The 23,301-nt window shown below is 35.4% G+C and overlaps 1 protein-coding gene across 2 annotated transcripts in view; it reads right to left on the bottom strand.

Moving 5' to 3' along the window:
- slc6a15 (solute carrier family 6 member 15) overlaps window positions 1-22,808 on the bottom strand; it is a 49,609-nt gene extending 26,801 nt beyond the window's left edge. The window contains exons 1-4 of one of the 2 annotated variants that reach the window (XM_059335372.1): window positions 22,193-22,808; window positions 18,089-18,610; window positions 4,446-4,603; window positions 3,221-3,347 (exon numbers count right to left, since the gene is read on the bottom strand). In XM_059335372.1, the coding sequence (XP_059191355.1) occupies window positions 3,221-3,347; window positions 4,446-4,603; window positions 18,089-18,389 (586 nt within the window). In that variant the 5' untranslated portion in view covers window positions 18,390-18,610; window positions 22,193-22,808. Of the gene's footprint in view, window positions 1-3,220; window positions 3,348-4,445; window positions 4,604-18,088; window positions 18,611-21,570; window positions 21,757-22,192 lie in introns of those variants that run through there. The other variant, XM_059335373.1, reaches the window with a different exon arrangement.
- Between the last annotated feature and the right edge of the window lie 493 nt (window positions 22,809-23,301).

Here is a 23,301-nt window from a genome sequence, read left to right as displayed (position 1 = left end):
TGGACACAAGGGCAGAAGTTACAGCCCGTGGGTCAATATTACCACAACACTTAAGTTATGATGCAATGTGAGGTCAGTTAAACCTCTAAAGTCCAGGAAATTTTGGTTCAAATTAGGTCCTTACATCACGTGCATGGCTCCTTTTTCTCCACACGAACTTGGCTATTAGTCAGATTTTTCATTTTATTTTAATTAACAAAGTATAAAGCTGCCAGGAACCCAAAATACAAACAAAAGCCACAGGTGTCTATGAAACAGAAGAAAAAATATAAATAATAAAACTACAAAACAGTCTATTTGCATGTAAAAATAGTAATAGTTTTCATTGTAGAAAGAAAATTCACAATTTAAAAATGGTCTAGAAACATAAATGGCACTTTCAACTGGCTTACTCAGCTTGTTAAAGTTATTACTCTAAATAAACATATGTATTTTCAATAAATAGATTGACTCCAGTATAGGAGGAGATGATACAGTTAATTTTTTAACCTAACATTACATTAATTCATAAAGAAACGCTTTTATTTTAGTGTAGAACATCCAACATTTGGATTTACAAATGCGTCCATTATTCTCATGTTAAATATTTTGTGACATGCAGAGTATTGTAATAACCTACACGGTATTGTGATTTATTGTAAATTGTAACATTTCTTCAACTGCATATAATGTTCCCAAAAGAAATCTGGGTCAATGTCTTTTTTATCTAAAAAGATAAAGTTGTTCTGTTCTACTCATCACACTGTAATCATTTTTATTTCTGCAAAACGTCAAACAGACAGCCTGACCATCTGTCTCATAAAAAACCTGCAGAAATGTTCTACTGTTTACATAAATAGTGCAAATTAACTGCATGAAAACATAATAAATGAGTTAAATAGCCTTTCTTCTTCTTCAGCTTGGACTTGTAAAGTAAACATCTCAACGCTGCATCATCCAGTGGATGGAAAGCAATTAATTTAATTATTCTATTACTGAAACGTTTAATTTGTGTTTGCAGTATTAGTAATGTCTCTAAACATTATTACTTGGCGTCCATTTATTGATATTGCCACGTAAAATGTCAGGATACTGTGTGTTAAAGCTCAGGGCTTAAAGTTTTCCTGCACCGTGCCGGATGTCCAGCGTCACTTCACCTGAACTTATTGTGTTGTAGATGTGGTTTATTATGTTTGAGTCAATTTAGTTCACCTACAAATATTATGAGAGGAAAGCAGCCAAACTAAAGTTTGACTAAACAATTGGCTAGGTTCTTGTTTCTGCATTGCAAATTTGATTTCAGGCTTAACGTTCATGTGAGAAAGTGTATGTCTGGTTTTACCACTGCAGGGTTAGCTCCAGATGGAAGTCATGGGGCCCCCAACTGATAATTATGAGAGGTATCATGTACGTTAACCCTCTGGGGTCTGAGCCTATTTGCTCTTTATATACCACATAATATTTACTATAGCCATGTTTGGTATTTGGTATTTTCTTATCACAACTTCAACATGATCTAACAACTATTTTTTCACTTTAACCCACTTTATTAACATATTGAGCCCAAAAATACACAAAAATCATGAAATCTGAAATAAAATTATACTATTTAAGACAATAAAAACCACAAATGTGCAAATATGAACATATAAAGGTAAAATTAAAATATAATAAAACTACATACGAAAAATTACCATAAAAACATGTTTATTTATAGGAGCAGTGTTGGATGATTAGACCCCTTTTTTCCATATTTACTAAATGCCACGCCTGCCTCGTCCCATCCTACTTTTATACTTGAATAAATAAATTTGTACTATCAAATTAAAACGATCATTTCTTTGGTTTTACATGACCTCGGAACGTCAAACAATTCATAGACCCCCGAGGATTAAACCAAATGGTTAATTTCAGGGTTCGTACACTTTTTCAGTGGTCAAATTCAAGAACTTTTCAAGGACTTTCAAGGTCCATCTTCAAGCTTTTCCAGGACCTTTCAATGGTTGTAAATGACATGTTTCAGATGAGTACTTCGATACTAAAAGGGGAAATTTCACTTAACCATACCAGCAGCAATGGCATTACACTTTTAACAACTAAAAGTAGTTTGCTATTCTCATAAATCATACTGGTATGGGAATCTAGGGGCCAAAGGAAGCTCACAAAAAATCATCAACCAGCAGCTGGTGGAACTAAACACGACCCAAACTAGGAGGAAAGACCCACAAATACTTCAGGAGCCCTCACATCCACTAGGAATTAGAAAAACTGTCTTCAGTAAGAAGATACAGGGTAGAGCAACAAGAAACATCTCAGGAACAAGAAGACCCAGGCGGAGCGGTCTTCATTTCAGATTATAGGCTATAGGCTGTTCACTTTATATATATTTTTCCATTGAAAATGCGGTTATCTATAGTCAGATTGCAAGAGAAATACAGTAAGAATTTCAAGCATTTACGAGCACTTAATCCAAAATCCAAGCACTTTTCAAACCTTGAAATTCAACATTAAATTTCAAGCATTTTCAAGGATTTCAAGCATCCGTACCAACCCTGTAATTTAAATATTCAGGGTGTTGAGTATACGTCTCTTAGGGATTTAATGAGTTAATGTGAAGCATAAAGCTGAATATGAGAGATTCTAGAAGATTTAAAGTGTTTGTTACACAGGTGTCACCATTGGTTCTTCTGGGTTAAAAGCTGTTGTACTGTTTACATAGAGTCACATTTAGTGTTATATTAGTAAAATAAATGGTGTGTTGTGTTGTGCTGTTGAAGATAAGTGAAGCTGCAGCCTCTTAACATCCCACATCCCTGCCAAAAAAAGTCTTCTACTTGGACTTAAAAGTGGACGGTCTCAGTTAGAGTGAGTGTGTCTTACATGATTGATTAATAAAGTTTTGAGAAGATTTACATTTTCATCTGTCAAGAATAAATCACATTGTAACAATCATTTCATGGAAAGAGGTAAAAAAAAAAAAATATTCCAACTTTATGGGTGACCGTGTAGCATAGTCTTGAAAACTGTTGAACTTTTACTATTAACAAATAGTATTTTACCGCTTAGTATTTGAAAATAAATGGTGAAAAGCATGTGATGTTAAAGAGAAGTGAGTCTGCAAAAGGCTCAGGATGTTATTTTACTTTAACCCTGTACTGTACTGTGGTTAACAGATGGAGCACAATTAAAGCCTTCAAGTCTTCTAATTGGACTTTAAAGTGTACAGGTGAGTGTGTCTTACAGGGACTGGTGGTGTTCTTGACCAGGGGACACTCGTGCCATGGCAGCGGCTGCTGGAAGGACTGGGAGAAGTAGAAGAGACTCCAGCTGATGATGACATTGTAGTAAAGAGCCACGAAGAAGCAAACCTGCAGGCAGAGAGGAGGGTTTACTTCACACACACACACACACAACCAAAACAGATTTTATTTCTATCTTTAGATGTATAATTCAACATAAATACAGGCTACCAAGCATGACCCACATATATTCAGCGCCTCCATTTGTCTCTTTCTTATTACAACAACAGGAGTTACAATAACCTTTAAATTCTGAGGAACTGCTTCTTCCCTTTTTGCCTTATTTAGAAATCCATGAATGACCAATGCACAGTAGTACACATGTTTTCTTCATTTGTGTTCCTAAAGTACTTATAGAGACTCAAATCTGACATTTGTTGCTGCTGCTGGAAACAAGAACTATGTTACTTTCTGTAGAAAGATTTTCCCAAGAAATAAAAGTCATAAGATGCCATAAATTGGGTTAAAGTTACAAGCAGGTTTTATTTTTAAGATACCGTGCATGAAACGAGTGATTGCGTTAACATGTAAAAACATTTGTAAACCAGCATATCACAGTGGTTTAAGGAATGATTTATTTATTTATTATTTATTTATTTATTGTTTGCCCCTGGAAAGAATTACATACACGCTTTAGAATAAACAAGAGGTGTTTCAAAGAGTATGGGGACGTTTTATACATTATAGTAAGAACAATAATGTCATTTTATAAACGAACCTGGAGCAGAATCATTTTACCCTCTGCATATTTATACTTCTACTTTATACTTCTCTTTTTTGAATGGATCCTCAAGGACTCTTGTTCTTAAACTATGCTACCTTTGGCTGCCATGTTCTTGTATGTTTGCTTGTTTTGTATTTTTCTTGTGACCGTTGTGTCAATTTTGTGAAACAAAACTCAATAAATATATTGTTGGAAAAAAAAAAGATACGGTGCATGTTGCAAAAGTGCACCTTGATGAATTTGGTTAAAAATCAAATATCTAACTGTCTTAGCCTCAAAATTGCTAGTTTTGAATAAAAATACTTCTATTTTTATCTCCACTGTTAAATATTGCATGTGTATTTGTAGTCTCAACTGTTCTGAAACCATCTTTTATTTTACTGCAGCTTATCTTTCATTCTTCACAGTATCAGACCTTGATATTTCTCCCCTGCAGCACTCACCACACAGCTGGCGAAGCCGATGCCGCCCAGCCGAGGGCTGATGTAGTTCCACACCCCGATGCTGCCGCGGCGGATCCTCTGGCCCACGGCGAGCTCCAGGAAGAACAGCGGGATGCCGATCAATATCAGCAGGATGAGGTAGGGCACCAGGTACGCTCCTGCCGGGAGAAACAACAACACAGACTCAACGTTAAAAATACACTGAGGCATTTTGGTTCTGCACAAAATTAGCTGTTATTTCTCTTGATGATGAAGATTTTTTTTGGTTTTCTGGCACAAAATGGTTAATAAATAGCAACAGAAGCATAATAAATAACAAAAAAACAAAAAATGTGAAATTCTTGGCTGATTCCAATCAATGCAGCACTACTAGAAACTTTAATGATGTTGTGAAATATGAGGACAAATTAACCCTTTTATAGGGCACTCCTGGAAATTAAAAATGTCAACCCTGAAGTGTTATTGGAGGATATTACAAGACTTTTTGCAAAATGTTTCATTTTTATATTGCAAATTGAGGTCAATTGAGTCATTATTATTGATTATTTATTATATTATTCCCACAGCAACCCTAAATTGACAAAAACACATAATCTGCATCCATCACCACTTTATCTTTTACCTTTAAACTATTTATTATCTTTTTAGACTACTATCTACTTACTATGACCAAAAATACAATCATGTAAAAAAATGATTAGACCCTTTTTTTTCTTCAGTTTCTTGTTCATTTTAATGCCTGGTACAACTAAAGGTACATTTGTTTGGATAAATATAATGATAACAACAACAATAGCTCATAAAAGTTTAATTTAAGAGCTGATATTTAGACATTTTTTTATGGTTTTACTGATAATACCCAAAATCATGATCAAGAAAACCATGGAAAATGGCCATGACTGTATATTAATATGTAACTTCTCAGTCTTATCACCAAATTCTTATTTCCTGTCAGTCGAAACATAATCTGTTGAATCATACGCTGTCAGCTTTCGAACTGCAAGTACTAAAGAAATTATGCTTGATGGCAGAAAAAATGCTGTTTTTCTGTAACTGAGTATAATTTTGTGGCGCTGAATAATTTAAAATTCCTCCGTGACGTTTCATCAGGTGTTTCCCCAGAAGTTACAGCAACACGAAGAGTTAAAGTTTATCTGTCTCCACTGACGCCTGACCGAATGAAACGCTCCGTTAACTTAAATAAAATTACACATTTCTGCAGGTTTGAACATTCCTGGAGACAGTTGGGATATTGTAAGAACAGCACAGAAATCTAAAATATATTCTGGTGGTTTTTAACACCGTTTGATGTGTAAAAGTTACTGATAACACTTTTACATGAAGCTCATGCAAAGAAGGGAAACTCTGTCATCAGATAGCTGAAGAACGATTTCAGTTCCTGAAAGTGGCCCACGGGCACCACACACACACACATCCTGTACTTCTGTCTTTGTGGGGACCCCTCATTGGAAACGTGAATTCCCTAGCCCCTTACTGTAACCTTCACCATCACAACTAAATGCCCAACTCCTCACTTCTCAAACATGTCCTCACTCTGTTGGTTAAAAACGTGTTCCGGTCCCCACTATGTAGGGTGTACAAGAATGTAGACACACACATACACACACACATTCTTGTTCTTCTATCTGTGTGAGGACCCCTCGTGCACATGATGCAATAACAAGCTCCTTACCCAAACCACCACACTGTGAAAGTCCTGCATTCAAAACTTACTGCAGTAAAAGTACAAAAGTATCAGCATCAAAATGTAAAAGTACTCGTTTTGCAGATTGTTTTATATATTCCAAATATATTATTGGATTATGATTTTTGATGCATTTATGTAAGCAGCATTTTCATTTTCTCAAGGTAGGACTCTTTTTAACTACCTAATCTGCTGTTATGAGGTTTAATTATATAAGAAAAAGTCTAATTACTTTAAATGTAACGTGTTCTTTGTGTTAAATCTTGACCTTGAGAGTAACTAAAGCTGTAAAAAAAAAAAAATTGCCTCAAAAACGAGTCTAGAAGAAGTATAAAGTTACATAAAATGAAAATACTCAAGTAAAGTAAAGTATTTGAGTAAATGTAGTTAGTTACATTCCACCACTGCCTAAAGCTAATTATAATTTAAGCCTTCAAACAGACCTCAGACCAGCCGAAATGCCTTTATTCTCCAAAAGAGTCCTCACTTTGTGGTTAAAAACTACCAGTCCTCTCTACGTCAGAAGCACCAGATCACACACACACACACACACACACACACACACACACATCTCTCTATGTGCCACATGCTTTATTCAACCTCACACCCACAAACACACAACCTCTTAAAGTTTAACTATTCTTCTCTCTAATGTCTCTCTGACAGTGAAACATTTGCCTGAAAAAACACACAGCAGCCTCTTTTATTGTACCTGTCTCATTAACACACACACACACACACACACACACACACACACACACACACACACACACACACTTGTACTTCTTGTACTTCTAGTGAATTCCCTTGCAAGATTAAAATAAGTTTTGGATTTTTCATTAGTTTTAGTTTTAATTGGGTTGTGAATTTTTCTTCCTCTTCAAATTCAGTTAGTTTTAATGAGTTTTTAGAGTGAGTTTGCTAGTTTTAGTTTAGTGTTTTTTTTTTTTTTTTTTTAAATGCTTTAGTTTTAGTTGAGTTTTGATTAGTTTTAGTGTTGCCTCATCCATCTCCATTATGTATGGGAAAAAGTTGACAAAGACGAAAACGAAGGACATTTTCACTATAATTTTAGTTAGTTTTGTAACCACACAATACAGTTTCAGTTAATTATCATTATCATGTAACCTTTAACCCTTAAAACAAAGTCTGAAATCTCAAAAAAGCCTTTAAAGAAATGAGGAGCGGCCGAAATGTCCTCACTTAGCAAAAATGTCCTCACTCTGTTGTTTAAAAACGTGTTCTGGTCCTCACTATGTTGGAAGTACAAGAATACACACACACACATACACACACGTTCTTGTTTTTCTACCTTTGTGAGGACCCCTCGTGCACATGATGCAATAACAAGCTCCTTACCCAAACTACCACACTGTGAAAGTCCTGCATTCAAAACTTACTGCAGTAAAAGTACAAAAGGATTTTTTAAATATATTCTAAATATATTACTGGATTATTATTTTTTTATGCATTTACATAAGCCATGTTTTAATTTTCTCAAGGTAGGACTCTTCTGCAGAGTTGTGTGTCTCAACCCCCATGGTGTGTGTGTGTGTGGTGCAATCAAATAATTCTTGAGGAATCCAGGAAACATCTCAGAGTCTAAAATTACCTCTAAATTACAGTGGAGTGACTCTGTGAGAGGATGACTAGCAGCAGGACGGCTGGTGTGACGGTGCGGTGCGATAAAAGCGGAGCGTGCTCGTCTCTTGTGACAGTCAAGAGAACGTGGAGCGGTGAGAGCGCCGGGCACATGACACGGAGAACCTAAAAGTCTTTGTTTGGAGGGAATGGCCGCCGGTGAGATGAGTTCAGAGGCTCTAGATGTTTTAAATAATGTGCCTCTTGTTGCGTTAAAGGGCAGTGTAAGTTAAAGTAAGTGTTCTTAGGTGTTCTTAGTTCTTAGTCACTATAATAACTATATCGACTTATCGTTTAATTTATAAAAATGGACACAATAGTTTTTTTTCTGGACTTAATATATTGACTTTTTGTGCTTTTTTGTGTTGTGTTTAAAGTAAAAAAAAAAATTACCTAAAAAAAGACACAAAATGACCAAAAAAGACACAAAATGACTAAAAAAAGACACAAAATGACCATAAAAGACACAAAATGACCAAAAAAAGACACAAAATGACCAAAAAAGACACAAAATGACCAAAAAAGACACAAAATGACTTAAGAAAAGACACAAAATGATCAAAAAAGACACAAAATGGCCAAAATAGACACAAAATGACTTAAAAAAAGACACAAAATGACCAAAAAAAGACACAAAATGACCAAAAAAGACACAAAATAACTATAATAACCTTGCTCGTGACAAGCCAAAGTGTTTGTTTCCCTCACATGTGTGTGTGTGTGTGTGTGTGTGTGTGAGACTCAACCACTGAAATCTGTTCTATCACTTCATGAGCTTACTCTGGTGGAAAAACCAGCCAAAACAACAGGTTTTTTTTAGGTTTTGGTGCCACAGCAGTGATCTGTAAACCCCCTCTACTCGCTGAGCACAAACCACAACATCAAATGTTAACGTTTGGCGTGTCGGCACGCTGTCATGTTTGCTGTGAGTCACTGGTGACGGCGTCAAAACTTCCGTTATGGGCGTATTGTCTTTGAGATTAGTTTCATCCCTGTCCCAACAGCGTTTATTGTTCCATGCTGCAGGACGTTCATTCACATCCTGAGTCCTGCTGTCCCGCCCTGCAGGCTTTTTTCTTTTAAACTTTCTAATATTAATATTCTGCTTCACTGTTCGTTCTGGGAAGAGGCTTTAAACATCAGTCGGCATCAAAACGCCCCTCTGGTTTCCATTGTCTTTAAAAAAAAAAACCCTGGACAGCTTTGATGGCACTCTGAGAAAGCAAACAGTCTGATCAGAGTGCATTTCATCTTCTCCTAAAATAGTTTCTCTTCTCTCCTTACAGTAAATATCTGGTTTATCCTGTCCACACACAGACGTTTCCGCGTCTCTCATGTACGTATGGTGTCAAAACGAGGCGTGGAGGATTTGCATAGATGTAGTAAAGAGCAATGACTCACCATGCAACTAAATAAATATTGCTTAACCCTCTGGAGTCCATCTGTTTATTGAAAATACACATTTTATTTACACTAATATGATATAGGATACATAGGAGCTTTCACCAGTGGTGGAAGAAGTATTCAGATTCCTTACTTAAGTAAAAGTACCAATACCTCACTGTGAAATTACTCCACTACAAGTAAAAGTCCTGCATTCAAAACTTACTTCAGTAAAAGTACAAAAGTATCAGCATCAAAATGTACTTAAAGAATCAAAAGTAAAAGTACTCGTTTTGCAGAATGACCCCACTCAGATTGTTAAATATATTCTCAATATATGATTTGATGATTATTATTGATGCATTTATATAAGCAGCATTTTATTTTCTCAAAGTAGGGCTCATTTTAACTATTTAATATACTTTTATGAGGTCTAATTTAGAAAATGTCACTTTAAACTTTAAACCGATCATGTTTTTCGTGTTAAATCCCGATCTGAAAAGTAACTAAAGCTGCTGGCTAAATGTAGTGGAGTAAAAAGTACAACATTTGCCTCTAAATGTAGTGGAGTAGGAGTATAAAGTTACATAAAATGGAAATACTCAAGTAAAGTACAAGTACCTCAAAATTTTACTTAAGTACAGTACTTGAGTAAATGTACTTGGTTACATTCCACCACTGGCTTTCACAGTGTGCCGTTTATGTTTCTAGACCATTTTTAAAATGTGAATTTTCTTTCTACAATGAAAACTATTACTGTTTTTAATTTACATGCAAATAGACTGTTTTGTAGTTTTAATTTTTTTTATTTTGGTAACACTTTACATCATTTATAAATGGTAAACACAGTTTATTAATGTTTAATCATAATTTATAAACCGTATATAGGCTATTTAGAATGATAAATACATAATTTATTAATGTTTAACTAACATCATCATTCATAAATGACAAATCGATGGTATATTAATGTAAGTTTACTTAACCAATAACAAACAATTAAATTATAATTAATAGTTAATTAATAGTGTTAGTTGCACTCATTTTAACATTTTTAACACCGTATTAAGTATGTTAATGATTTTGAAATGACTCATAAACCTTTAAGAAATTGGTTGAAAACATTTAAAGATTAAAAATGTATAGCACTTTGTAAATGGTTAATAACTAGTCTATAAACCATCTATAAACATCATTTAGTTGTTATTGTAAAGTGTTACCATTATTTTTTCTGCTGTTTTTGTGTGCATAAATGGTAAAAAAAATGAATAACAAATGGTACATTTCCATAGAAACCTGTGTCTTTTGTTTGTATTCTGGGTTCCTGGCAGCTTTATACTTTGTTAATTAAAATAAAACTAAAAATCTGACTGATAGCCAAGTTTGTGTGGAGAAAAAGGAGCCATGCATGTGATGCTAAACAGAGACAGAAATTAATGCAGAGGAAGTTGACAAATTTAAACCAATATCTCCTGGACCTCAGAGGTTTAAGGTAAATTGTGTTTGCAGGGTGCAGAAATAAACAGAAGAACAAAGCACAGGATGGTGAGGTTTCTAACCAGACGGCTTATTGAGCCGCGCTATCTCGGCTTCTGAAGAGAGTTTTTGGTGCAGCAGGTTTTGGCTTCAAAGTGGTGCAGATGCAAGCTCAAGTGCATTGAAAATTATAAAGGATATACATGCATTACTGTGCAAAAACCCTCTCAGCTGCAGGGGAAAACCTCAGGGAGCAAAGAGGCACCAGAGAGACGTTCTGTGGCCCAGAAAGTCAGAGAAATCTCCTGAGGAGGCGAGGGTGAGGGTTTAAATTCCCCATGATACTGACAGGCCAGCTGCTGGAGTCTATAAATCTAACCATAAATCAATAAACCAATCAACCAAATCATGCTATAAGACTAGAGATCGTCTTAGATTTTAGCTGTTGTGATATCGTAAGTGTTACTTTGTAATGTATATGTGTGTATAAAAATGAAGACTTTTATTATTAGTCGTACAAATTACAAGTCTTGTATTTAAGCCGACTTTTAATTCCTTCTGTGATTGATTCTGGGCTCTATTTTGACAAAGTTAAAACAACGAAACATTCAAAGAAATCTTGTAGAACTTTACTTTTGATACGTGGCTCTATTGACTTGTTTTGGTTGGTACAGAAAGTGTTTTGAGCTTTGAATAAATATAAATAAATCTTTTTAGCACCTAAACAAAGAGTTGATTTATCGGTTTATTACTTACTTGACTCTTACTTGAAAATTCAGCGTTCAGAGCGCTGAACTCTCCACATAATCATTAAAGAGAATCTAATGTTATGTAAGTAAAATTAAAGCGATGATGCACGAACACACAGATCTGCCTCGTTTTAATCTAATTACAGAGGAACACAGCAGGTGACCAGAGCTGTTTAAAACAGAGCTGAAACATCACAGAGAGGACACACACACACACACACACACACACACACACACACACACACACACACACACACACACTCTTGAAGACTTTTCCTTTCAACTGACCAGATTTTAGTCTTGAAAAATTAAATAACAATCTCATTGTGTCTTTAATTGCTTTGAAATTTTTCTTTGATTTCTACTGATTAACACAGATTTCTGTTCATTTGTTTATTTCAATTATTTTTTTTATTACATTTTAAATATTAGAATTGAATTTCCCAAGAGAGAATATAATTTCTTGATTTTTAAAGGTTTTTTTTTAATTATTCTTACTAGTTTTTTTCATAACTAGTGTGTCATACCATTGTAATGGCCAATCCTACATGAGATTACATGACACACATCAGTAATAAATAAACAAAGGCTGGTTCTTGTTGCTCCGTACAGGGCTGGGCCACATGGTGGAAAAAAACACAATAGATTACTTTAAGGGATTACTTTATGATAACCTCCGCCAAGGAGGTTTTGTTTCCTGTTTGGTTTGTTTGTCAGCAGGATTACAGAAAAAACGACCTGCCTGAATTTTATTAAACTTGGTGGAAGAGTGAAGCATGGGCCGAGTAACTCCTATTTAAAATAACAGCACATTAGCACATACACACTGCAAAAAAGCCAACTTGTATTTTTTTGGCCTAAAACAGTGATTTAAGTTGGTAAAACTTGGAAATATGAATTATTGACATTTAGGGCAATAATGTAAGTTAGCACAACAAAGGAAGCCAGTTGTCTGCTCAAAAACAAGTTTGTGAGTTTTTGTTACTTATATCTTTAAGTTGGGGTTCACAACAAGGGACAATAGTTCTGCTAACTCTTATTTCTTTGTTGGGAAATGCGGGAAAGCGGTGAAATTCATTAGCGAAAGCTAGCAGCTAACTGATGCTAGCGGCTAACTGATGCTAGCGGTGCTGCTTGTTACAGCTACAAGAGTAGCCATAAGCGTATCAATGCTAACTCAAAACTGTGGTCGCAACATTAGCTAACATTTCATAGCGGCGTTACAATCGTGCCAATTCAGCACATTGCAGAAGTTAGCAGCAGTAAGGATTAAAAGTTATTACAATGTAAAATTATAAGTTAGTACAAGTTACAGTTGAGTTGACAGAAATCTGAATTCAGAGTTGAGCAAACTCAAAACAAAACTTTTTTGCAGTGTAATACATAATATGCTGGTTGTTTAAATGAGGGGAATTCCTTTTCAGTTTTCTTTACTGAGGTTTTTTCCTTGTTAACAGTATCTTGGGGACTTTTCCTCGTTTTTTAAACGATTGGATTATGATGGGAGCCATTGTTGTTGTTGTTGTTGTTGTGGTAAATAATGATGAATAAACTGGACTTGGATTGAGATTACATCCTGTCTGGACAACCTGTCTGACGTGGCTTCATTTAATCAGCTTTCTTGAGGCAGTTAATGTCTTTACATAATCTGCAGGTGAGAAGTGCATCACCTTCTCACCTTCTCACACACACACACACACACACACACACACACACACACAGTTGTACACACTGGAGTATTAAGCCTGTAGTGAGTCGTCGTTGTAAAAACACAACAACACAAGTCAGCGAGGTCGTTTCAGGGCATTGTGGGAAATGTGGTTTTGATTGATTGAGATTATTTTCTACACGTTGACAGCAGTTTTATATGTTTTATATATTTGTTGTGTTGAAATGTTGCAGCGTGCACGTCGACCCTGAAGGTCACAGAGACGCACTCCATCTTTTCTTTTCTTACACACACTAAAGATCGAATAAATACAAAAAAAAAAAATAATAAGATGAATAAGGACATAAAAATCAAGAGCCTACTTCAGTCATCTGTATATTAAATTTAAAAAAAGAAAATATGATTAAAAAAGGCAAAGGCAAAATCAAATGTATATGCCTAATTAAATATTCTGCATATGAAAATAATAATAAATAAAATAAGATAAAAAAAGGACATAGAAATTAAATGTATATGCCTACTTAAATATTCTATATAATAACAATAATAATAATAAATAAATAAAATAAGATAAAAAAGGACATACAAATCAAATGTATATGCCTACTTAAATATTCTATATAATAATAATAAATAAAATAAGATAAAAAAAGACATACAAATCAAATGTATATGCCTACTTAAATATTCTATATAATAATAATAATAATAATAATAAATAAATAAAATAAGATAAAAACGGACATCCAAATCAAATGTATATGCCTACTTAAATATTCTATATAATAATAATAATAATAATAATAAATAAAATAGGATAAAAAAAGACATACAAATCAAATGTATATGCCTCCTTGTTTGCACCATAATCTGATCTAATTGACTATTTTTCATAGTATTTCTTAACTTGTGAGACGTGTTGCGACAGGAACCTGCAGACTGTAAACTTGTGATGAAAACAGTCTGATTAAAGCTACAGGATCGTTTAACGAAGCTGACTTCTGCTATCTGAGTACAGAAATCTAATTCCTGGAACATTTCTGTGAAGAAAAAAAAAAAACTAAACCGTGATGCATCCGTCTCTATTCCTCCACAAGGCCGAAGCAGTGAATCACATGCATAATTGATGCTGTCCTCGTTTGTACTCTGTACCGACATATACAACACAGAGATGTGCCCAGACTTGTATCTCTATACTGTCAGGAACCAGAAGCCCTGTGCAGCAATCGTCTCTGCTCTTGAAGTGTTTCACCTCTACTCCGGCCCACAATGCACTCTGCTAAAGCTGCAAAGAGTCATTGATTAGTCTTCAGTTATGCTGATCATGGATTGATCGGTTTAAGTGATTTCTTATGGAAAATATAAGGCAAAAGTCTCTGATTCCAGCTTCTTAACCCTTTGATGCACAACATGGGGCTAAACTGACCCGATATGTATGAGTTTTTATGTTCTACATCTTTGTAATAAATTATTTTCATCATTCAGTATTCCAGGTTTTCCTCAGTTGGTTTGTTTCTGATCATCATACATCGTAATTTTATGTTTTCCTTTATTCATTTTTTAACAAAATCCCTTTTTGTGTCACTACGCTTCTAATACACAACATGGGTCAAAAATGACCCGTATCCGTTTTTTTTAGCTAAGTAGCTTGCTAAGCTAAGTACTTAGCTAACTTCTTGGCTAAGTAGTTCGCTAAGTAACTTGCTAAGCTAACTACTGAGCTAACTTCTTGGCTAAGTAGTTCGCTAAGTAACTTGCTAAGCTAACTACTGAGCTAACTTCTTGGCTAAGTAGCCTGCTAAGCTAACTACTTAGCTGACTTCTTGGCTAAGTAGTTAGCTTAGCAAGCTACTTAGCCAAGTAGTTAGCTTTGTAATAATACAAAAACGTTTTTTCTTCATAAAGTATGAGAGGCAAAATGGAACTAATGATCTGTTGTTATCAAAAACAAGATATTTAAAGAATACTCGGATTATTCAATCATAAAATAAGTATGAAATCAAAAGATAGAACACACAGCAGCATTAAATAACATGGGAAATGAATGCGGGTCATTTTTGACCCATGTTGTGCATTAGAAGGGGGGTCAATATGTTGTGCATCAAAGGGTTAAAGGTGAATATTTTCTTCTTCTGAATATTGTTGAGTTGTAATCAAAACAAGACATTTAAGGGCGTCTTCTTGAGCTTTGGGAAACATTTTCTGACATCTACAGACCAATCAACTTATCTGCTAACCAATAAAACAATCAAGAGATTAATCAACAATGACAGTAACCCAGCAAACTCGGGCCGCGAGTTTGAGACCAATGCTCTACATCCTACTTAAACATAAAAACACGATTAGCATTAAGTCATATATGTAATTATAATCCTGTCTTAAGCCTGTGGGGTTTCTAAGAGTCAAAAGTCTTATTGAAGCTGGCTTTGATTGCATACAGGATAAGTTTCATACAGAGATTTCTGCAGTAAAGTCTTGAGAAAGATACTTTGTGTTAAATATGTTGTGATTGTCTGTGTTTGTGGTGCATCAGTGGGTGAAACTTTCTGTTTTTAGAATGTGAGGTTTTATTTTCAGTTTTTATGACGCATAAAGCTGCAGTATGCACATTATGTTCGGAATTATTTTTGAACCACAACGGGACGTCTTTATTTGACATTCAAGCAAAGGTCATTAAATAATGTTTGCTGGGAATCATTTGTTGCAGCCCTATACTATTTGCATTTATTATATGATTTTAATCAGAATTTGCATCTGGCCCTGCTGTCATGTTTTGTGTATTGTGTGCATTGTTTGACAGCTGTTTGCATGTTGGATGGCTGAAATGCCAGTTAATGCTAATGTTGTTGATCTAGTAGCTGTATTTTCTGCTCCTGTACTCGGAAACTTCCCATTAATTACAACTTGAGTCTTGTTCTGATTGTTTTGGCCATCGTCTCTATTGGTAATAACACAGAATTCACCTTCTGAGATCTGATAATGTTGCTAAAAAGAAGTGAGACAGGATGAAACCTGAGTATTCATCACAGTTTAATGTGAGTTTTATATGAATGAATGGCACTTTACCGTGTTGTGTGTGGAAGGTCCCTTTAATTACTTTTTTTTTGTATTTTTGTGTCTTTTTTTGTAATTTTGTGTCTTTTTTAGTCTTTTTCTGTATTTTTCTGGGTAATTTTGTGTCTTTTTTGGGTAATTTTGTGTCTTTTTTTAAATAATGTTATTTCTTTTTGAAGTAATTTAGTTTTTTCTCTTATTTTGTGTCTTTTTTTGTCATTTTGTGTCTTTTTTAAATAATTTTGTTTCTTTTTGAAGTAATTTAGTTTTTTCTCTTATTTTGTGTAGTTTTTTTAGTAATTTTGTGTCTTTTTGTCATTTTGTGTCTTTTTTTAGTAATTTTGTGTCTTTTTTTGGTCATTTTGATACTGCCTCCAGCGGCCCCCAGGTAATTAGAGTTTGAGACCTCTGATTTAAAGGCAACAATCCTGCTGCAACTTTGACCGACTAGTTGTTGTTATTTTGGATGTGTCTCTTTCGGTTTCACCTCCTAAGAAAATGTGTGATCGATAGTGTTTCTCGCCTGTCTGGAATTTCTTATCGTGATGATTGTCTTGACTTTTCCAGAGAATTTCTTGTGAGTAACATGATGAAGACGATAAGTCACAACTATAAAAACAAGACCAATGTTCTAATAACACCTGCTGTGTACACAGTTGTGCAATTGTGAAGAAAATCCTAAACGGATTATTGGAAATTTAGTTTGATTTGTTCATAAATTTCATGCTATATTCATGCAATTCGATGCAATATGCAACATTTTTGTTTATTAATGTGTTGTTTGCATGTTAGAATGCTTTGTTTGACAGCTGTTTGCATGTTGGATGGCTGAAATGCCAGTTAATGCTAATGTTGTTGATCTAGTAGCTGTATTTTCTGCTCCTGTACTCGGAAACTTCCCATTAATTACAACTTGAGTCTTGTTCTGATTGTTTTGGCCATCGTCTCTATTGGTAATAACACAGAATTCACCTTCTGAGATCTGATAATGTTGCTAAAAAGAAGTGAGACGGGATGAAACCTGAGTATTCATCACAGTTGTCATTATTTTGGATGTGTCTCTTTGTGTCTCTTTCACCTCCTAAGAAAATGTGTGAATTTTTCCTTGTTTTTATTAACATCCTCATCATTATCTCTTCCTCTCATCCCGTGTGTTTGTCGTGATGATGTCACTTTTCCAGAGAATTTCTTGTGAGTAACATGATGCAGACGAGAAGTCACAACTATAAAAACAAGACCAATGTTCTAATAACACCTGCTGTGTACACAGTTGTTCAATTGAGAAGAAAATCCTAAAGGGATTATTGGAAATTTAGTTTGACTTGTTTATAAATTTCATGGTTTATTCATGCAATTCAATGCAATATGCAACATTTTTTGGTAATTTTGTGTCTTTTTCTAATAATTTTGTGCCTTTTTATAGTAGTTTTGTTTCTTTTTTTGGGTAATTTTGTGTCTTTTTAAAATAATTTTGTGTATTTTTGGTCATTTTGTGTCTTTTTTGGGTCATTTTTTCTGTTTTTTGGTAGTTTTGTGTCTTTTTTAGTAATTTTGTGTCTTTTTCGGTCTTGTTTTTAGTAATTTTGTTGCTTATTTTTGGTCATTTTGTGTCTTTTTTTAAATCGTAATTTAGTGTCTTTTTTTTGGTCATTTTGTGTCTTTTTTTAAGTAACTTAGTTTTTTCTGTCATGTTGTGTCTTTTTTTAGTAATTTTGTGTCTTTTTTTGGTCATTCTGATACTGCCTCCAGCGGCCCCCAGGTAATTTGAGTTTGACACCCCTGTCCTAAAGAGATTATTGGAAATTGAGTTTGATTTGTTCATAAATTCCATGGTTCATCCATGCAATTCAATGCAACATGCAACATATTTGTCTATTAACGTGTAGTTTGCATGTCATAATAATGTCACCCTTCAATATATTGAGTTATTCCTACAATCTCTGTGATGTTTTCTCGGTGAACTCACCCCCTCCGTTCTTCTGACACAGGTAGGGGAACCTCCAGACGTTGCCCAGGCCTACAGAGAAGCCCACCTGGGCCAGGATGTACTGCAGCTTGCTGTTCCAGGCCGGGCGTTCCTCCTCCTCGCCGTCCGAGCCGCCCTCCTCCACGTCGCACTCCTTCCCTCCGCCTTCATGGTTGTTGACGATCAGCGAGCTCTTCTTGAAGGAATCGTCGCAGGCGTCCTCGTTGGAAAGCAGGTCTTTGACGGACTCTGTGACATCGTCGTCAAGCTCTCTCTTGACGGCCTTGCTGTTTTTGGGCATTTGACAATGGTGCAAACGAGGGCGAGGGGTGGAACGTCTTTTTTTAATGGCGCAGGGGGCGGCCGGCGTCTGGGGCAAGAGTCACTGGGTTTATATAAAAAAACTTCTCGGCTGTGGAAAGATGACGGTGTTCAAGGGCTCAAAAAGGGTTTTGAGACAGTTTGTGGAGGTGGAAGTGATCAGGAAGTGGTTCAGCTTATTTCGTCATTATCACCAAATGTCTGTAGGGCAGAAAAAGACAGAAAACACTCAGTAAACAGAAACGACAAAGCAGTGGAGGACTCACACTGATGATAAAAGGGCACATTCTGCACAACATGGGGCCCCACCAGCATCAAAAAGATATGATGCATCATGTATGATGAAATATTTGCATTTATTTAACCCATTTAGGCCTAAAACGACTGGAAAAAATGCCTGTAAATCCTCTGGGTGATTTTAAAATAACCCCCTAAAACCTGAAGTTTTTCTGGAAATTCAACAGAAGTGTCAACTCTTCCTACTAAATAATACATTTTTCAGCCTCTGTAGCAGATAGAAATGAAATTCAAAAAGTATTTAAGAGCTTATAGCTGTTATATATATTATAGCTGTGCTATAGTCGTCTTCAGCCATGATTTCAGTTCTGGAAAAGTCCCATGATGCATTGCGACACTCCCACATGTATTCTCATTTTGTGTCTTTTTGTGTCTTTTTTTTAGTCATTTTGTGTCTTTTACTTAGTAATTTTGTGTCTTTTTTGGTAATTTTGTGTCTTTTTTTGTGTCTTTGTGTCTTATTTTGGTAATCAAGTTCTGGAAAAGTCCCATGTTGCATTGCGACACTCCCGCATTTATTCTGATGCATTTCATTGGCCAAGAGACCCAAAATAGGTGGAAAAAACTACAAAAACTACGAATACTACAAAACGACATATCTGCTTTCCCGGCTTTAATGGTAGAATAAAACAACAGTGCTCCCGGTTTTAATGGTAGAAATGCGGTAATGTTTTCCCGCCTTAAATGGGTTAAAAGGAGATCCAGATCAAAGAAATTAATGATATGATACTGACAATTAAAAGTATCGAACCAAACCATCTAGGGGGAGAAAATTTGTACATTTTTAAGTAAAATGCATCTATTTTGTGCACTTTGAGAGGTTAAATGAGAGCAAACATCTCACATAACATTATTCACAGTCGGGTGATATCGTATTATAGAATCTCTAGAGGGCACATCATCATAATTTATTATATAAAGGGGAACCCTAGAGGGCAATCAATACGTTTTTTCATGTGTAAAGGGCAGCCAATAAGGCACTTTCTCTCATTTTCACCACTCTAGAGGGAACTTTCGCGCGCTTTTCCCACCATTTTCCCACCATTTTCCCACCATTTTCCCACCATTTTTCAACCCCCTGAGTCAAGCCACTGCAACAAAGTGAAAAGTCTGGAAGAAGCTTCATCAGAGCTGTGTCACCAAGGAGTTGATGACTCGCTGGGAAGAGCGTAGTCATCAGTTTAGATTGTGACCTTCAGCCTCTAATTTCCCTTCATAAATTACTGTGTGACTGGTTTTTAACCCCGAATTAACTTTGTATAAGCAAAACCTGCTGACTTTGGGAACATTAAACCTCCAAAATGTAAAATTAGGACCCAAACTCAGACAGACGGATGAAAAAAGACACTAATTTGGCTGAAAAACTCAAACACACTGAAAAAAATTACTTTAAAAACAGCTAGGCAAGTTTTTCCACGCATTAAGTGTTTGTAATCTTTATTCAGGCTGTTTCTAAGTAATATTTATTTGATAGAACCACTTATTTTTTATGAAAATACACAAGTAAATTGCTGATTCACTGATGTCCCTCAGTTACATTTTACTTGGAAATATCAACTAATGAAGCCAATGAACTGGTTGAATGGTCAATATTACTTGGAACGAATGATTCATTTTACATACAAAACTGATGGCACATAATAACAAAAAATCACTGATTAATGCACGACATGAAAAACTGCTATTTCAAAGTAAAAGCACTGAATTCATATTTCTTTGTAGAATTTATAAAGATGATTGAAATAATAATTTATTTAAACATTTATTTGTATACATGCATATTTTATTTTGTGCGGGCAGTACATTTTACATTTTATTTTATTTATTTTTATCCCATTTTTAATGTATTTGATCTTATTGCATTTTACTGTTCTATTGTTTACTACATCTCTTTGTATTATGTTATCTATTTATTGTTTGTGCAGCACTTTGGAAACCTTGTGTTTGCTAAAATTGTAAATAGTAAAAGTGGATTGGATAGGACTGGAATAATTACAGGGCCAAAAAACATTTTTTCCAGTGCATTTAAGTGTAATTTTAACCTTTTATTGCAAATAATTCATAATTTTACACTCTGCACTTATTGCACACCATCCTATCTGCAGCAGACTATAATTCTGTGCATGCTCTGGCAGTCCATGCAGAGAATGATTGCTTTATCCGCGGGATGCAGAGTTATTTCTCACATGGAGATCACATGGCTGAGGCTGGAGCAGCGAAATCAATGAATGAATGAATGAATGAACGGGGATCCTTTTTTTTTATTACAGGGCTTTGTTGTCTAAAGGGGACACAAAGAAAATAAAAACAGAAGTAGAATAGCAGCCTGGCTGACAGGTCGAGGCATGGACAGATCACATTTCCAACCTGCTGAATAATTAAAGGGAGGAGGCCATTTGCATACGAACCCAAACACTGTTTTTTTTTTCTCCGCAGCTCTGTTGGGGAAAGCCCTCGAATATAAACTTCAAAAATAAAAAATATGAGCAGTTATGAGCTGCTCCCTGTAGCCAAACGCGTGTAGGAAGCACAGAGTGGCCTCTTTTTCCATTTAATCGCATTTAATTTGGTTTATTTCACTAATAAAATGAGTGGAAATGACTCAAGGGTGTGGACAGTGTCCATAAAAAAGCGCATGGCTCTCTTTTATGTCTCAGCATCCTGGGGCGTCTTCGATTTCACGCATTTTTTCCCCAAATAAATTCATTAGAAAACGCACCACCAGCGCAGAAAGAATATCCCGGAAATATTCCGCTACTCCCACCATGTTGCACTCACAAAAAAAAAGAAAAGAAAAGACACAACATGCCTCCCCCTCCTCTTTCACCACGCATTGGATTAAGTGATTAATAGATTTCCTTTACCGCTTCCAGATTAGCCTGGTTTGTATGAGGCAAAGGCCGTCGTTTCATAATCCAGTGAACGCACCACAGCTGCCAAAAGCAGCGCTGCTGATGCTGAGTAACCTTCACTGCAGTTATTCTAAGGGCTTAGAATAAAACATCGCGTTTATAGGGTGAGAATTAGGCGCGTAATGGCATTATTATAAGGATGATTTTACGCACAAAATCCCTTAAAAAATCTATTTCCCTCCCCCTTTGCTATGTCTCTGTCTGTCTGCATGACTAGGGATGACGAGTCAGTGAAGAGAAAAATGCGGATGGAGATTTAAAATTAAAAAAAAAAAAAAAAGCAACACCGGTGCCATGTGGCTCGTTGTTCTACCCAGGCACAATTTGTTCTCCAAGGAAAAATACGCATAAATTAATGTCCCCTCTCTCTCTCTCTCCCGCCCAGTCTGCATGACATCCATCCAAGTGTTTCATCATTCACCACATCCTGCGCACTGGTACCTCTCTCAGCCTCACACACACACACACACACACACACACACACACTCACACACACATCCATGCCAACCATGCCTTCTATTCTACCCCCTTTATTCTAATAATCCAGCAGTAAGGATGCCGGGTTGGTACTCACCAGTGTGGAATAACAGAAGTCCGTTTCTGGATCGTCTCAAGGAATGAAGTTGTGAGAGCACATGCATGGGGCAGACATTATTACTTGCTTCTAGTCAGACCGGTGTGTGTGAAGCAGCCACAGCCTGAGTCCTCTATCTGTATGAGGAAGCCAGGAGCAAGGCACCCGCGGAGGAGGGGTGCTGCGCCCGGTGCGCGCACCTCCAAAACCAGTTTCCCACTTTTATTTATTATTTATTTCACCCCATGCAGGTTATAAACACCTTTTAAATTACACTGAATTCTTATATAAGAGTATAATTTGTATTTTTTTAGCAAAATTATTTTTTTTTGTCCCCCTAGACTCCCCTGTTCCACTTGGTACGACCCACTACTATACGGAAAAGGGGGCAGGCTCATGGATGAATGCAATGTGCCTCTGTTTATAAACGCTAATTTCCTCTTCTGGATGTTTATACACTTGGATATTAAAGCGATTTGTTTTTATATTAGCCTTTGATATCTGACTGTACATTCTACATGTGTGTGTTTGGGGTTTTAACACGTTAAAGGCGGTTTTTTTTATCGGGTCAAGGTCGGCTTTTTCCGCGTCATGATGGTCCGTGGTCATCCACCAGCGCACCCTCTGAAGAAAGGATTTACATATAAACCAGACGGAGGGAAATGTTTTCTATTCTTTTTTTATCTAAATGAGGAACAAACAAAACAAATCAGAGAAATAGTCATTTTCTCCAGTTTGTTACAGTTCAAATGTATTTAATGCATTGAAAATCTATAAAAAAAAAACAAAGTTATGATTAATAATAAATATTATATTTTCGAAAAAACATACTGGACGTTAAAAATGCACTTTTTGAAAAAATAGTTGGTTTTTTTTTTTTTTAGATATTTTCCCTATTATTGTATTTTTTTTTAAATTATTTTCACTTTTATTATTATTATTATTATTATTATTACTACTACTACTACTATAATTATAAGTATTGTGAGGCTCTTTGCAATTTTATACAATGACATATTAACATTTTTAAAATTTATTTTTGCCTTATAACCCCAGTCTAAACCAAATAGTCATACAAAACCTTTATTTATTTATTAATTATTTATTTT

The sequence above is a fragment of the Centropristis striata genome, chromosome 6, assembly GCF_030273125.1.
Source record: "Centropristis striata isolate RG_2023a ecotype Rhode Island chromosome 6, C.striata_1.0, whole genome shotgun sequence".
Lineage (NCBI taxonomy): Eukaryota > Metazoa > Chordata > Actinopteri > Perciformes > Serranidae > Centropristis > Centropristis striata.
The sequence above is the reverse complement of the archived record's forward strand: the minus strand, read 5'-3'. Positions and strand labels throughout refer to the sequence as shown.